Source organism: Anoplopoma fimbria, chromosome 23 (genome assembly GCF_027596085.1).
Source record: "Anoplopoma fimbria isolate UVic2021 breed Golden Eagle Sablefish chromosome 23, Afim_UVic_2022, whole genome shotgun sequence".
NCBI lineage: Eukaryota > Metazoa > Chordata > Actinopteri > Perciformes > Anoplopomatidae > Anoplopoma > Anoplopoma fimbria.
The window spans coordinates 9,466,262-9,480,901 of NC_072471.1; the positions used below are offsets into that span (position 1 = coordinate 9,466,262).

A 14,640-nucleotide genomic window follows, 5' to 3' on the forward strand; every position below is an offset into this window, starting at 1 on the left:
TCAAGAATCTGCTTTGTGATGTAAATTGCTAGGTTGACTCCATGGCTCTGTCACAAAATTTGGGATAGGAAGGTTAGGTAATATCAGCACAAAAAAGTAGAGTAATATATTTTAAAAACACTGCAATGAACTGCTTAGTATTAAATAAAACAGAGTCCCCCTTCATGTTATAGGAGGTCTCTTGGCTTTCTGTGTTGTTCCCAGGTGGTGCTGTGTGGGACTGGGTATCAGGTGCTGCCCTCTTGTGAATTACATGGGGTCATGCAGCAGCTCAGACCTGAAAATAATCACTTTATCCTGCTCTGTGCACATCAAAAATCCCTGACTAAATACCTGATTATAAGCACAGATACCCTATAAACACAACCCTGGCCAAAAAACATCATATGTTCCTGTGTGACTCTTTGTGGAATAGGAAACAGGTGCACTCCCTTCTGTTGCGTACACTGATAGTTGCCTCTGCCAACAACAAAATGTCTGTCATAAATAGACATGCTTACTGTTATACTGCTGCTAAAGCCTATGACAGTTTTAGTTGAGTGAGCAGGTCTACTTAATAATATCCACAGCGACACTCTTGTGGAGACATTACAAAGGGGAATAAGGTTGCACACATTCATACCTGGCAGTGCTTCAGTATCCTGTTGTCACTGAGCAGCTTCACTGCAGGTATCCCATTGACGTCATTGTCTCCCAGTTGTATAAATTCCATAAACCTTAGACTAAGCCAAGCTTTAAAAACATGTCAAAAGCACATTTTTTTCTGAAGTCGGATAAATGAGTTTGTTGCTCTAAATGTAATACCCAAAGGCAAGAAGCAGAAAGATGAAAAATAATATGGTCAACATTTTCTTTGCTAAAATGTATGGCTCCTAGTTTTTCCATCTGAGTAATGTGATATATTCTATGTGTGTACATGTATTTGTGTGTCCTGCAGGTTACTACACACACGTCTCCACACTGGCTGACGTCCAGGAAAACGTTATGGAGTACCTCCATGTTCTCAGCCGACCAATGGTCATCAACCACGATCACGACATCATCTGGACTGAGGCCTACATGGACAGTGTGGTCAGTCTGCTTCTCCCATATGCTTGCTGGGCAACACACATTATTATCTTGTTTCAATATTATATATAATATATATAGTGATCCATTATACAATTTCTACAGAGAGGCAAAGTCCCTGCCCTTCGGATGTTTCTCCTGGGATATTATTTCGAAAAACATATGTATGGTAGTTAATGGCAAGTGACAGATGATGCAAGGTTGTTGCAAAGCAATTTCTGCTTCAATTGCTATTGCAGAAATTGGTGGTGGTTACATTGTTTTTATGGTGTTCTGTGTAGTAAGGATGTTGCTAGGAGATTAAATTGGTACCTGGGATGAATAGAGAGGCAAAGTCCCTTCCCATTCCGGTGGACCACCATGGGACCGTAATGAATATGTGCAGTAGTTAACGGCGAGAGCCTAAAAGTGTTTTATCCCTTTGACATGGGCCATGAATTACACATATATTTGTCAATTCTTAACTTGCAAGTCATGAAGCACAGTTAGCCATGTTTTGGTTTGTCGAAGTACCATTTAGTTCTGTGTCAAACCGCTCAGGGAATTTCTTGACTTGCAAAATTATATTTTTAATTTATAAACATATGTGCCACAATTCAAACAGGATCACCTTGGTGCACTTTTAACAACATTGTAATGTTACTAGTAAAGCTCTGATAAATATTTAGCAACACAGCCAGCAAAAATCCATCACAAGCCAGTTGCTCAAGCAGAAATTAGTATACATTTCAAAATAATTACCCTTTCTAAATGTTCCTTTCTAGTGCATCTTTAGCTACTCCACCTCCACCTGCCCTTTTGCTTTTTATTTCCCCTTCTATTTCAGTATCTGTTCTCATCTGTACCATATGTGTCATATCTGCTCATTGCCATTTCATGCTTGGTGTTGTCTTTTTCTTCCATCTTCACCTTCAGTTACCAACTACAAAAGAGGTAATCATACGCAGAGCTTTAAAGTAACTTTGTTAAACTTTCTTTTTCATGTACAGTATTCATAATAGAATTAATAAAATACAGTAAATAGTTTCTGTGATGTCTTGCTTAGCCGCTAAACGTTTCTAGCTGTGTCAAGTAATTTGTTTATCCTGAATGCAACTGTTTACCCTTGCTCCAATAGAATGTCAGTGGTTTTCAACTAGTTTTTCACCTGAAGCCTCTAGGATAAAATGCTGCTTTGACATTGCAACCTAGTGTTTTGAAACTCGACTCCACTACTTAACTTTTTACTTATCTTATAGCTCTACAGGAGCATATTTGACTAAACATAACTTAGTTTCTCATTGCTTTTCATCTGTATGTTAGCTTAATACTGCTAATGTTTCTGTCCATTTCATTTTGCCCCTTTGGTCATCAACAATGAACTCTACCAACTTAATTTACATTTACAGTTGTTTGGGCATAATTTAGCAAACTAATTAAGCTTGTCAACAAAAACAAGGCAGAGTAATTAATTGTGGCTGTTCTTGTGTATTTGTGTCCCACAGCTGTTCAACAGTCAGGCCCAAAGCCTGCTCCTCATGACCTCTGTAGCCATGCCTGTGTTCAGCAAGAAAAAAGAGACTGTAAGTATTCATTTTTAATCACTGTTAATACAATATTATTAGCCTCAACAGATGTCATTTGAAATTGTGCATTTATGAACTTGTTGTGCGTCTCCTGTAGTTGTCACATGGGATTCTGCTGGGAGTGGTAGGAACTGATGTGGCCTTGAAAGAATTGATGAGATTAGCACCAAGATACAAGGTAAACTATCCACAATATATGTGTCACAAACAAGGATTGAAATACTGTATATATACTCTGGATCGATTCCTCTGTAAGACATGCCAGTGACATTTGAGTCATCATATAATGTTTATTATTACATGTTAATGATCTGTGTTGTTGCGCTTTAGTGCAGTGTGTTGTGTCCTCACCTCTTTCTGTCTCCTCAGCTTGGTGTCCATGGTTACGCATACCTCATCACTAACAACGGCTACATCTTGTCACACCCTGACCTACGACCTCTGGTACAGACAAACATTGTATTGTACAGTGAATTATTGCAGCTGAGAAACTGCTGAAACTTTGTATAGGATAATATAGGATAGGTTCCTAAAGACTTGTAATTCGCTTTGTTTGTTTGTGTGTTTGTGACAGTATAAAGAAGGGAAGACGCTGAAGCCAAAACCCAACTATAACAGTGTTGATCTGGCTGAAGTGGAATGGGAAGACACGGACGAGAAAGTAAGCAACACACATTCACACACACACATTTCTGTTTTTTTCGACTCTGTTTTAGCTGTTGTTCAATCAAAAAATGTTTAAACAAATGAAGCTAAGTATGCAATGTTTATGTTTTAGTTGAGGACTGCCATGGTTAAAGGAGAAACTGGGACGATGGGGCTAGACGTGAGAGCGACTGTAGATAAAGGAGTGAGTACATTTGTTTTTGTGAGTGTGCCTGTGTGTGAAACGCCAGCAAGAGGAGCTTTTCTTTCTTCTTGTCGGGATTCATTTTCTTTTTTCCTGTATCATTTAAGTTTTGTATCCCTTAAGGTGACAAGTTTTAATGGTCCATTTGTATTTTTTGTCTTTTAAGTACATACTGTCTTTCTTCCTCTCTGCGTTCATAATCATTTTTATACACTCTTTGTCTCTCACAGAGGAGAGTGATGTTCCTGAAGAATGATTACTTCTACACCGTCATCAACGAGACACCATTCAGGTTTGTCTGATCGCTTTAACAGAATTATTTAATCATAGCCAACAAAGCAACACCTGTATGAAATAATTATTTTAACAATAATACTGTTTCTAATTCTGTGGCAGCAAATGCATTTTGTAGGAAATAATAGTTGATATGAACATGATTCATTCTGTCAGTAAAAAAGCCTTCTCTGTATTTGACAGTCTGGGTATAGTGCTGACTAGAGGATATGGACAGTATATCTTCATTGGAAACGTCTCTGTTGAGGAGGGTAAGTCTCTCCCTTCTGTCTTAGTTTCTCTGTACTTGTGCTGATTTTCTTACGCTCTCTTGTGTGTCTTTTTTTTTTTTTTTTTTTTTTACTTCAGGTCTCCATGACTTACTGGCTCCAGACCTGACCATAGCCAGTGAATGGTGAGTACTGCATAGATAGTATGGGATTCCAACCAGTTTAAGTGGTTGTAACTCTTCATGACAGTATGACTACAGTTTATTATTATTATGTTATTTGTGTGCTTGTAGGACCTACTGTGAGACAGACATTGACCCGGCCCATCGTAAGCTGAGCCAGTTGCAGGCGGTGGTGCGATACCTCACTGGCAAAGAACCAGATCTGGAGTGTAAGTGGACACTTTTATCATCATGTTTTGCTTTAGTAAAAATAAAACACACCTCAACTCTGCAACTCTCTACTGTGTGTTTACATACATACCTGAAATCTGAAGAGAACATAACACACTCACACAGCATATAGTATCCTTATACACTGCATCCATATAAACTTAGTTTCTGATCTTTTGAAAAAAAAAATATTCTCAGTCACATCAGGAATATTAGACATTTTATTAACCAAATGATTTTTGAGGTGTACAGTGTATTTATGAAAGTTGCAATAGTTTAATAGTGTCTTTAAAAAATGTAAATCAAATAATTTGTCTGTTCAGGTATAATAACATTCTGATACATTGTGATTGTTATCTTCCAAACTGTTGGCCTCATGCAGTGCTAAATATTTATTTTCTCTCTTCCTATTTTTTGGCCTCAGTCCTTTGTTTCATAAGTAATATCTCTTATGTTTTCTCTCGACAGGTGACGTGAAGTTGTTGCAACAAACTCTTTTTGATGCTGTGGTCACGGCTCCTATGGAAGCTTACTGGACCGCTCTCATGCTCAACACATCCGGGTGAATATTAACACACATGTACACCCACATACATGTTGAGTTAAGACATGTACTTTTTACATGATTACTCACTTTCATCTATTTTTTTTTTTACAAATATGAACCCCTCTATCTGCTCCACCTTCCTCTTATTGTATGTCTGACTCGCTTTGTATCTTTCAGTATGGATGAGGGGGTAGAAACTGCATTCTTGGGGACCCGCTCCGGCCTGATGAGGTTCCAGAGATACGCTGGTATTGAGAAAAGAGTTGCCAAGTGAGTCCGAAAATGTTTCATTATTTGTACATTAAATATCATCACATTGAATTATTCATACCATTATGTCCACGACCAAAATGTTTAACACTGGGGTTACATTAGTTAAAACTGTTTATATGATAGTCATAGTAGTTAAAGGTCTGAATTGAAGTTTTAATTTACAGTAAGATGAGAGTTCGCTCTCTGGTTGTCAATAAAAATGCAGCTGTTAATAATTGTAAAATGATGCTCTACTTTTTTTCTTTTTTCTTCCCTCAACTTTTGTCATCATAATTAGGCAGCAGAGAGTATGGTTTTTTTTTAAGCTTATTTTTATCTCTCCCCAGGTCTTTCCTGACCTCCAAAGACATGGAGAATATGTTCACATTGGACCATTTCCCAGTGTGGTACCGCAGAGCATCCGAGTACCCAGCTGGACAGTTTCTATACTACATGCCCAGACAGGACACTAAAGGTAGTGGAGATAATTTTACTGGTCTAACACGTACACACATACATGGACAGACAACACACTTTCTGTGCTTTTTCTATTTCCAATTTTCTCAGTCATTTTCAGCAGGTTGAGCCAAATATCTCTCGGCGACAGGCTCATTTATCTGGTCAGCAGGCTGCAATCGCTCCTCTCTTTTCACTTTGTTGTATATTCATTCAATTTGTATCCAACAGTTTGAAAAAACGTAGCCATTCAACCATGAAGTGTTTAGTCTTGATGGATATTCTATTTGGGTTTATTCTGAAGTTTATATTCTGTGAATGTTGCTGCTTCTGAAGGATCATCAGCAGCTTCTGAGAATGTTAACAGCTACTGTCGTCATATTTATGATCACCTCGCACTAACACTTAACTCCATCTGTATATGTAGTCTAGAAATGAAAGTCAGTAAAAAGATGAGATTTTGACCTTGACACTTCTCTGCCTCTGCATTTCAATTTCTTATTGAGCTCTGCTTGAATTATATATCTTTTTTAAAATGCTTAAAAGAAAGGTTTGCTTTAGACAGCAACCAAGGACAGAATTTAAATTTAATCTTCACTAAATAGCGCAGACTTAAATGTGATATTATTAAAATATTTAGTTAGTAGGAGGCTGATAATACTGCCCTACCTCATGACAGAATTCACTTCCTGACTCTCTCAAAGGTTCAAATTTAATGGAGTTTGTTGAGTGCTTTTGAGCTGTTTATTTTTTCACCCAGCATGAAAACCTCAAATAAAGCAGCTACTATTCTGTATGTAATAAATCTACAGATTTAAAATATACTGTAAGATAGTATAAGATGTTCACACTTTGGAAAGTTTGAGGCTCATTTTTTAAGTCCCATTTTAAGATGTTCCATGTGACATTAATATAATGAAGCATTTTATAATACTGCCATCATTTTAAACCTTGGCGTTAAAGTACAAATTAACACAAATTGTCTTAAATATGTTTTAGGTCGTTGTCAGACATAGTTTGTTGTGTTTAGATACATTCAGGGACTATGAGGCTGACTATAGCACCACCTTGAGGGCAGAGGAGGTGGAGCTCGCAGCAGAGGAGGGAGGGAGGAAACGAAGGGAGGCGAAAGAGGTGGAGGAGGGTAGAGGAAAACTTTTACTGATACTTGGCATGCCTCCTCGTCTTAGTTCATCCTCTTTCTGTTCGTCCTAACCCCTAACTGAAAAGCATGACAAAGGATGTGGTCTCTGTTTTCCCTTTCTACACCTTCTCTGTTTTTCTCTGCTCTGTTTCTCTTTTTTTCTTCTGTCTCATTCCTCCTCCTCCTCCTCCTCCTCCTCCTCCTCCCTCTCTCTTTCTCTTGCGGCATGAGCATGCATAAAGTATGGGAACCTCCTCTCCTCTCTCAGGGATCAGTAAGCTCTCTGGTACATTTTCATTGTTCCGGGTCGATAGCTCTCTGTCTTCGATAAATACTTGTTGAGAAGTAAAAATCTGGTTTCATAGATTTTTTTGACTGTATCACCTCTCTCATTCTGTTACTACATTATGCTAGAATATGCAATGGTAAGCAAACAAACAAAGAAATTCAATTCTCATCCAAATTGCAAAATGTCCTGAATGTGTGATTGTCATACAGGTATATAATAGTTTTGTTTTATATAATAAAAGTATGAATAACAGAAATATAAACAAAGGGAAACACACACAACACACACACACACACACACACACACACACACACACACACACACACACACACACACACACACACACACATATATTCCCTTTGTTATGAGTGTATTAGCTTTCATACTCTGTTACATAACGCTTAAAGTGTTAACCTGGCTGGATTGTGGCTTGCTGACAGTCGGCATCAGCTGTGAATAGACTCACAGAAGATGATTGCAAGACTTTAATAAATGTTACCTACTGAGTCCAAACTCAACACTGTCTAAACACATTTTGGCACTAATACTTCAGCTGTCACTACCACAGTAAGTGTTCACAGACTACAATTGATATATTCATTATGTGAGAAAACCTTTTCAGCTCCTGTGCATGCATATACTCGTGCACGTGTACCTGTTTGGAAGGGATTTATATGTGTGTTGGGATGTGCTTGCATGCAACCTTGTTCCTACATGCATGTGTCGATAAAGTTCTATAAATTCTTGCTAATTGCGTGTGTTGCTCTACCAGCAGGGAGGATAGTGATCTCTACCACTGCTGTCACTGTAACGGTGGGAAAGAAAACCGCCATCGCTGGAGGTAGGATGACAATTTTTGTTATGATACACATTCTCTTTTTCTGTCTTTTACACACATTTTAATTCTCCTCATTGCAACACATGCCCGTCCAGTTTTCTCTCTTTCTAAACTTTCCTTTTCTCTTGCAAAGCGTCCTCTCCCTTCATATTTAAAAGCATCTTCTGCCTCTTCATTCGAGGCTCTTTCTCTCTTCACCCTGCCCATCTTTTTTTGCCGTTTCACATGGTAATATGGCTGCTAAGTTGGTGACAATGAACTTGCTTACTGGATGGTGATTGCTGTTATCACCACTTTACAATCAGCGTGTGGTTATTGATGTGCTGATTTGTCAGTGCAATGCTTATTGGATGTGCTGTTGAATTCAGTGACTAATGGTCATTGGTCATGGTTTTGTTTTGTTGTCAACAAAAAGAGCTTGGCTTGTTTCATTCACAGTTTGGTATTTACTCATCCTGTTATTGTACTTGCTGGAAGATGCTCTGACTAAGATAACAAGGTCTTTTGAAGACAGGAGGATTTTGTGAGCTGTGTGAAATTTGTCCAAGATGTGAACACAACAGGATAAACAATTTAGACAGATATTGTGATTATTACCCAGCTTGACCAATAATGGATTTTTGAGGCCAATACTGTCATCAGTTCTTTGGAATGAAGACATGCCGACGACCAGATGCTGTCCGATATTCAATTTTTTATGCAGGTGTGTAAATAATATTATTTAACAGTTTAACAATAACATTTGTTTAAAAAATATCAGTAACAATAAATATATGATAATGTGACAACTAAATTATTTCAAATAATGTCTTTAAAGACATATAAAGAAAATATATATATAAATATAAATTAGTCCACAAAAATGCTGACAATAAAACTTTCATTTGAGAGAACAATCTTACCACAATGTCCATTTAGTAGATGTTCCAGAGCTTTTGATTATATCGTATGATCTTCATCTTATACATCATCATCATACAGTCTTGTCATGGAATTAATCCTCCACCATGGACAAGGAGTCCTGAAAGCGCAATGACAAAATGTAAATTTGAACATCTACAATTCAAAGTGGGCAAACTCTTTTTGCTGATAAAGATCGTGTGATATAATCAAAAGGTCCAGAACAGTTACTAAATTGAACTTGGGGTGAGAATGTACATTTTCTTTCATCTGCTATTTCCAAGGTCAAAAATGAACCTCAAAACATGTACTGCTGTAGTTTACTGCTCAGCATTTTTTTTTTTTACATTTTGACACATACACACAAACATACCAATATGTTTGTGATGCCTGTTAAAGTATCCCTGAAGCTCTAATAGTTATCACGTACCTGTGATGCCTGGAGAGTACTGAACCTTTGTTCTGTCTGTTTCAATCACTCCTAATCCCTAATTTCACTGAGGCTTCTTATGATAATCTTTTCTTAAAGATGTTCCAGATGGCTCCGTAAGGAAAAGGTTTATGGAGCTGTATTTGAGAATGTCTGTGCTTAAGTTTTTATATTCCGCAGACACATTTTGTCTTACAGTTCACGGTCTCTGGCTTTGTTTCACTGCTTGTTGGTGTTAGTGTTGCTGCGTATTTTGTCCTGGTAAACCCATCTGTGTCTGACACACTCATAAGACATAATTATTCGAGTTCTCTAGAGCTGCATTCCCGGAGCACACATGTGTGTGTGTGCTCATGTCTAGGTGTTTACCTAGAGGTCTCATTATGCTGACAGACAGACAGAAAAACACTCCATACACATTCAAACACACTCACACACACACACACACACAAGGTGCTTATCTGTATTATACAGCTTTCGTAGAATTTGTCTCAGGTGTGAAAATCGTGTTATACTTGGAATTTGGAAACAGAGAGAGAGCAGGGAGAAGTGAGAGCAAGAGTTCAAAATAGATGTTATTCTGTCTCTCTCTTAATCTCACTCTCATTCCTAATGTTTTTTCTTTTTTTTTTCTCCGTGTTGCTTCGTCCTGTCTCTCTCTGCTTGTTTGGAAACTTTGAGGTCACATTATGTTGAATACAGAGCTCTGCTACTGTACTTATATTAAATTCTCAGTGACAAAGAGCAGACAGAAAGATCTGAAGTAAATATTACATCTACATGCAATACAGCATTTATATGAAAGTAACTGCACAGTATACACAAAAGTGTACGTGTCGAGAATATTTCAGAAAGGTTGTATTAATTGATGTTAAGGGAGAGTGATTTTTGTGTATGTTGATGGTAGATTTTCTTATGATTATCACCCATAATGCACTGCTGCTTCACTGGATGTTCTACCCGCTGCTTCACTTAAACAAAAACACAGAGGGAAAGACAGTATCAATGTTTTATGGACTTGCTCTCTCTGACTTTCTTTAACACACCCTCACACAAAGATACACACTCACATACACACTAGTCACCCTTTGATACTCTCCCTTACCCTGTTAAACCCTCACATACATCTCTCTTTTCTTAGCTTCTCTCTTGCTGAGCTGTCGGACATGTCACCCTTCCCGTCCCCGCGCTTTTTTCTCCTTGTCTCTCTTTGCTCGTTACTCTCTTTTCCCTGTCTTGTCATTCTTTTTTTCGCTTATTCCTTTGTACATTTGCTTCCTCTTTACATCTGTGTCTCGCTGCCCCTGCGTAGGCTAGGGCGGCTTTGATGCATTGATCTAGCTTTTGCACGATTTGTCCTTTACATACTGTAAAATCAGCAGTTGCTTCACATTCAGTATCAGCAGCATAGTTCAGTTTACATATGACTTCCCGACAATGTTTACTGCCATGTTGCAGGTTTGCAAAAATGTAGAAAAAAATACAGTGGATGAAAGCTGCTATTTTATGCAACAGCTGATGATGTAATGAGTTTCTGTTTAATGCAAATTTATAATTAATACTTGCATGAGTACGAGCAGCTAAAAAGGTTGTGATTCCATTCGTAACCACTGAGTGTCAGTGTTTATCTGAACAGAATCCGGTCGGTGTACTTTGTGTCTGCTTTTCAAATGGATTTGGTGGCAGGTGATGAAGGCCAAGGATTTGGTATTTCAGAGGCTGATCCAAAATCAGTCAACAGTGACTACAAAAACACTGTGTTTATACTCCTCGAAGGCTCAGCAATGGATTAGAATATCTCTGTGGCAGAAGTGACAGGCTGTATGTAAATAAACCTAATGCGCTCCTATTGACAGAGAAGCATACTGTGAGGAAGACAGGGAGAAAGAGAGATAAGTAGGTAAAATAAAAAAGAGAGTAAGCAGGGAAAGAATAAAGGATAGAGAGATATATTTGACATGGAGAAGGAGGAGAAGAAGCGGCGAATAAGGATAAAAATTAGGGAGAAAAGGATGGAGGGGGGGAAAGACACAATAGACCAGACAGAGGAAAGGATAAAGAGGGCAGAGATGAGAGAAAAGAAGGTGAAAAGACTATAAAGATGACGGGGAAAGAGGCGACAGAAAGATAAATTGAGACAAGATAAGTGAGAGGAGAAGGGAAGGGGAAAGAAGATGAGAAATAGAGAAAAGGTGAGAGGAGTTAGAGGGCAAAAGACCGAGAAAATGAGATAAGGTACAGTATAGGAGCTGTTATCATGACGATGATTCCTGCTTTCATTTGGTGCTGTGTATTTAATCCTCCTCAGCACCTAACATCATATTTTCACCTTAAAATATAATTTGTACACTGTAAATATTTACCTTCCCTCCGCTTTGGAAGAGAAAGACCCCAATTATTGACATTATTTGACAAAAGAAAAATATCCACATGTAAATCTAACAAATAATATTAGGCGTCTAAAATTATAATTGTGTGTGTTAAATACCCACAACCAGGTCTGTAAAGGTTTTTTTTTTCTTCACATTTTTACTTAATATCTGCTTTATTTTAATGCTAATGATGAAATTGGAAAAATAGCTAGTAGTTGTAGTCTGTTAATGCTTGTCAGGGGTCTGGATGTAAATTTGACATTATTGTGATATGTTTTTATTCAAATCAATGCATATTGACCAGGAAATGCTTCATCATCACCATCATATCGTCACTGTCATAATCACAATCATCATAGCAACACAACACACCATAGATTTTCCGGGTAATGCACTGAAGTCTTTGAGGCCCTCAGTCATCATGGCTGCTGCAGTTTTTACGTAACAAACTATAATTTATTTTTCTTTACACACACAGGCTATAGGAACAGGTTTCTGCTAGCTAAGATACTTAGCTACCAACAACACACAACCTGCAGACCAGGGGTGAGAGGACAATGGTTCTACATTCATAGACAGAGTTTAGCCATTTCCTTTTTTTTTCCACTTACTGCCCCAGAGTCCCTGTGATTCATGGCTATATTTATACTTTTCAATCCCTTAAACATTTTCCTGAAGATGGGGATTATTCATTTAAATCTACAGCTAAATTAACTTTACCTGATCGTCTGTTCTATCTCTAGATATCTCTAGATTCAGAATCAAATAATTCTCCAGGTTTATGTGCATTTCGACTTCACACCAGCTCCCTCTCCAACAAATATTTTCATATGCAACTACTCTGGGGTCCTCTGCTGATGCAAGAAGTGGTGTTAATGTTCAGAAATGCAGCAGATGTGAAGGTGTGGAGGTCAGGGTTTGTCTTCAATAATGGTTTCTCATGTCCCACCTCTTACAAGGCATTTGACTTTACAGTTTTAATATTTAAACAGGAACATAACCTTTCGCTGACGCTTTTTCCACTTGAGTGAGATGTCACATCACGATGCCAGCATAACACTTATCATGTTTGGATGTTGTAGACATAATAAAAAAGAAAATTGAAAAATGTTGTAGCCCAACATCTTTTAGATGTTCTGCCTGATAGTAGTTGCATAATTAAATATTATTTGTTGGAGATTAAAGTTCCTATAGAAATAAATCAAATGAAAGCAATAAGGTTACCTGTCTAAATAACCTTTCCCTGATAACTTTCTGAGATGAGGCTGTATGGAGACGTCTTCACTCTCAATGGCCAAACTCTTTCTATGCATCTTGCAGAAACTTTAACAGCTACTGAACACAAATCAATAAACACAACAAATGAACAAACATTACAGAGATATTTAAACCCTAAAACAAAACATAGATATCATTAACACAACAAAAGACATACATCATGTATTGATACAGAAAAAAATATAAACCGTTACAGTACGTCAAAAAAAAATTGGGGATCGATGGGCCAACACACCATATTAGAGACGAATATAATAATATTTATCTGCATCATACCCAGGTATAAGATAACACACTATAAATATAGGTTTATTTCCAGCCAATTCTAAATTGAGAGGGGACAATAGTTCTTCTGTCGGGGGAGCAATATGCAATGAAAGCTAGATTCTTGAGACAGTTTATCACTGAAGACACAAATGTATAGTTTACATAAATATATCAGTGCATGAATGAGATGACTGAAGCAAACACCATGCAAAGCAAACAAACTAACCTTTTTGTGAATTAGGGAGTGCTCATCAAACAGATTCCTCTCAAATATGTCATGATTACTAAGTTTCTAACTGAAGGACTCTCCGGCGATGACATCATTTTCATGTTAAAGGTGACACAGCAGCCATTGCATATTGCTGACCTTTGAGGAAAAAACATAAGGGCAATAATATGGGTGGAAGAATGAAAAGAAGGATGAAAGGAAAGGAGGAGGAGGAAGTGTTTTAAGAAAGTGTGAAATACTTCCCATAAATAGCACTGGATGAAAAGATGGAAGGAGAGATAAGAGGATGCAGAGGAGGGGGAAAAATAGCAGCGTCTTTTTGTTTAATCCCTTGTTCGTAATAATACCTCTGGGCAAATCGTCCATTTTTGAGAGAAAGAGAGGGGAGGGAGGGGGAGGCCAGAGGGGATCGGATTAGGGAAATAAAGTGCAGGAGTCTGAAGTTTTCAGTCCTTAGATGACGTTTTGGAGTCCTTGACAGGAGACAGGGTTCTCTGAGATAGTGCTTCCATGCCTTAGTCGCAAATATTCACGTTTGAGGGGTGAAATCAGCCTGAAAATGAGCTCTGAACAAAGAATATCTGTTTTAAAACAAAGTCTGTGGTCCTTTAAATCTCAATAACATCATTAAAACAATTGTGAATACCGTTCTGAACCAGCATAGCTAGAAGCGTCGTTCACGTAATACCAGAAAATTAGCTTGACCACTTTTTCACCACGACAAGTGTCTTTTGATCCATCCAGATAATGATCATCATCATTTACAAGCATTATGTTAGCAAGAACCTTATTCTCAGCAAAAGTGAAAGATACAGCAGATTGAAATTCCAGTTAAAATGGTTTGTTTCCCTTTGAACAAAATTGATATGATTCATGTAGAAACCCATACACAGCTCCAGTATGTTACACCTAGAGGATGTTATTGGTCCAGAGAAGATCCAGAGAAAGACAGATCTGGTCCAAATATTGAATAGTTGTGTCTGACCTCATGTGTTTGAAAGATCGAGCCATCCATGAAGGATCATTTGTCAATCCAAATGGTTTCCTGTTAATCATCTCTTAAGAGTCTTAAAGGACACCATTTGATTTCCTATCAACAAAGAATCTCCCGAGTATTCTCTCTGCAACAAAACACTAGAGAGGCATTGGCCATATATATAATGTGTCTTTGTGTTTATCCATTAAGTTCCATTATTGTCCCCAAGCTCTCAAATACCGGCTGTTTCTTTGGGACTTTGAGGAAGAAGGGAACATCAGAGG

General features: G+C 37.8%; 1 protein-coding gene across 1 annotated transcript in view; it reads left to right on the forward strand.

Moving 5' to 3' along the window:
- cacna2d4a (calcium channel, voltage-dependent, alpha 2/delta subunit 4a) overlaps positions 1–14,640 on the forward strand; it is an 80,163-nt gene that overhangs the window by 12,736 nt on the left and 52,787 nt on the right. The window contains exons 13-26 of the mRNA XM_054624442.1: positions 938–1,071; positions 2,553–2,630; positions 2,731–2,811; positions 3,003–3,077; positions 3,208–3,294; positions 3,412–3,483; positions 3,714–3,775; positions 3,961–4,028; positions 4,126–4,171; positions 4,280–4,377; positions 4,847–4,940; positions 5,103–5,195; positions 5,525–5,652; positions 7,839–7,907. Coding sequence (XP_054480417.1) covers positions 938–1,071; positions 2,553–2,630; positions 2,731–2,811; positions 3,003–3,077; positions 3,208–3,294; positions 3,412–3,483; positions 3,714–3,775; positions 3,961–4,028; positions 4,126–4,171; positions 4,280–4,377; positions 4,847–4,940; positions 5,103–5,195; positions 5,525–5,652; positions 7,839–7,907 — 1,185 coding nt within the window. The remainder of the gene's footprint in view (positions 1–937; positions 1,072–2,552; positions 2,631–2,730; positions 2,812–3,002; positions 3,078–3,207; positions 3,295–3,411; positions 3,484–3,713; positions 3,776–3,960; positions 4,029–4,125; positions 4,172–4,279; positions 4,378–4,846; positions 4,941–5,102; positions 5,196–5,524; positions 5,653–7,838; positions 7,908–14,640) is intronic.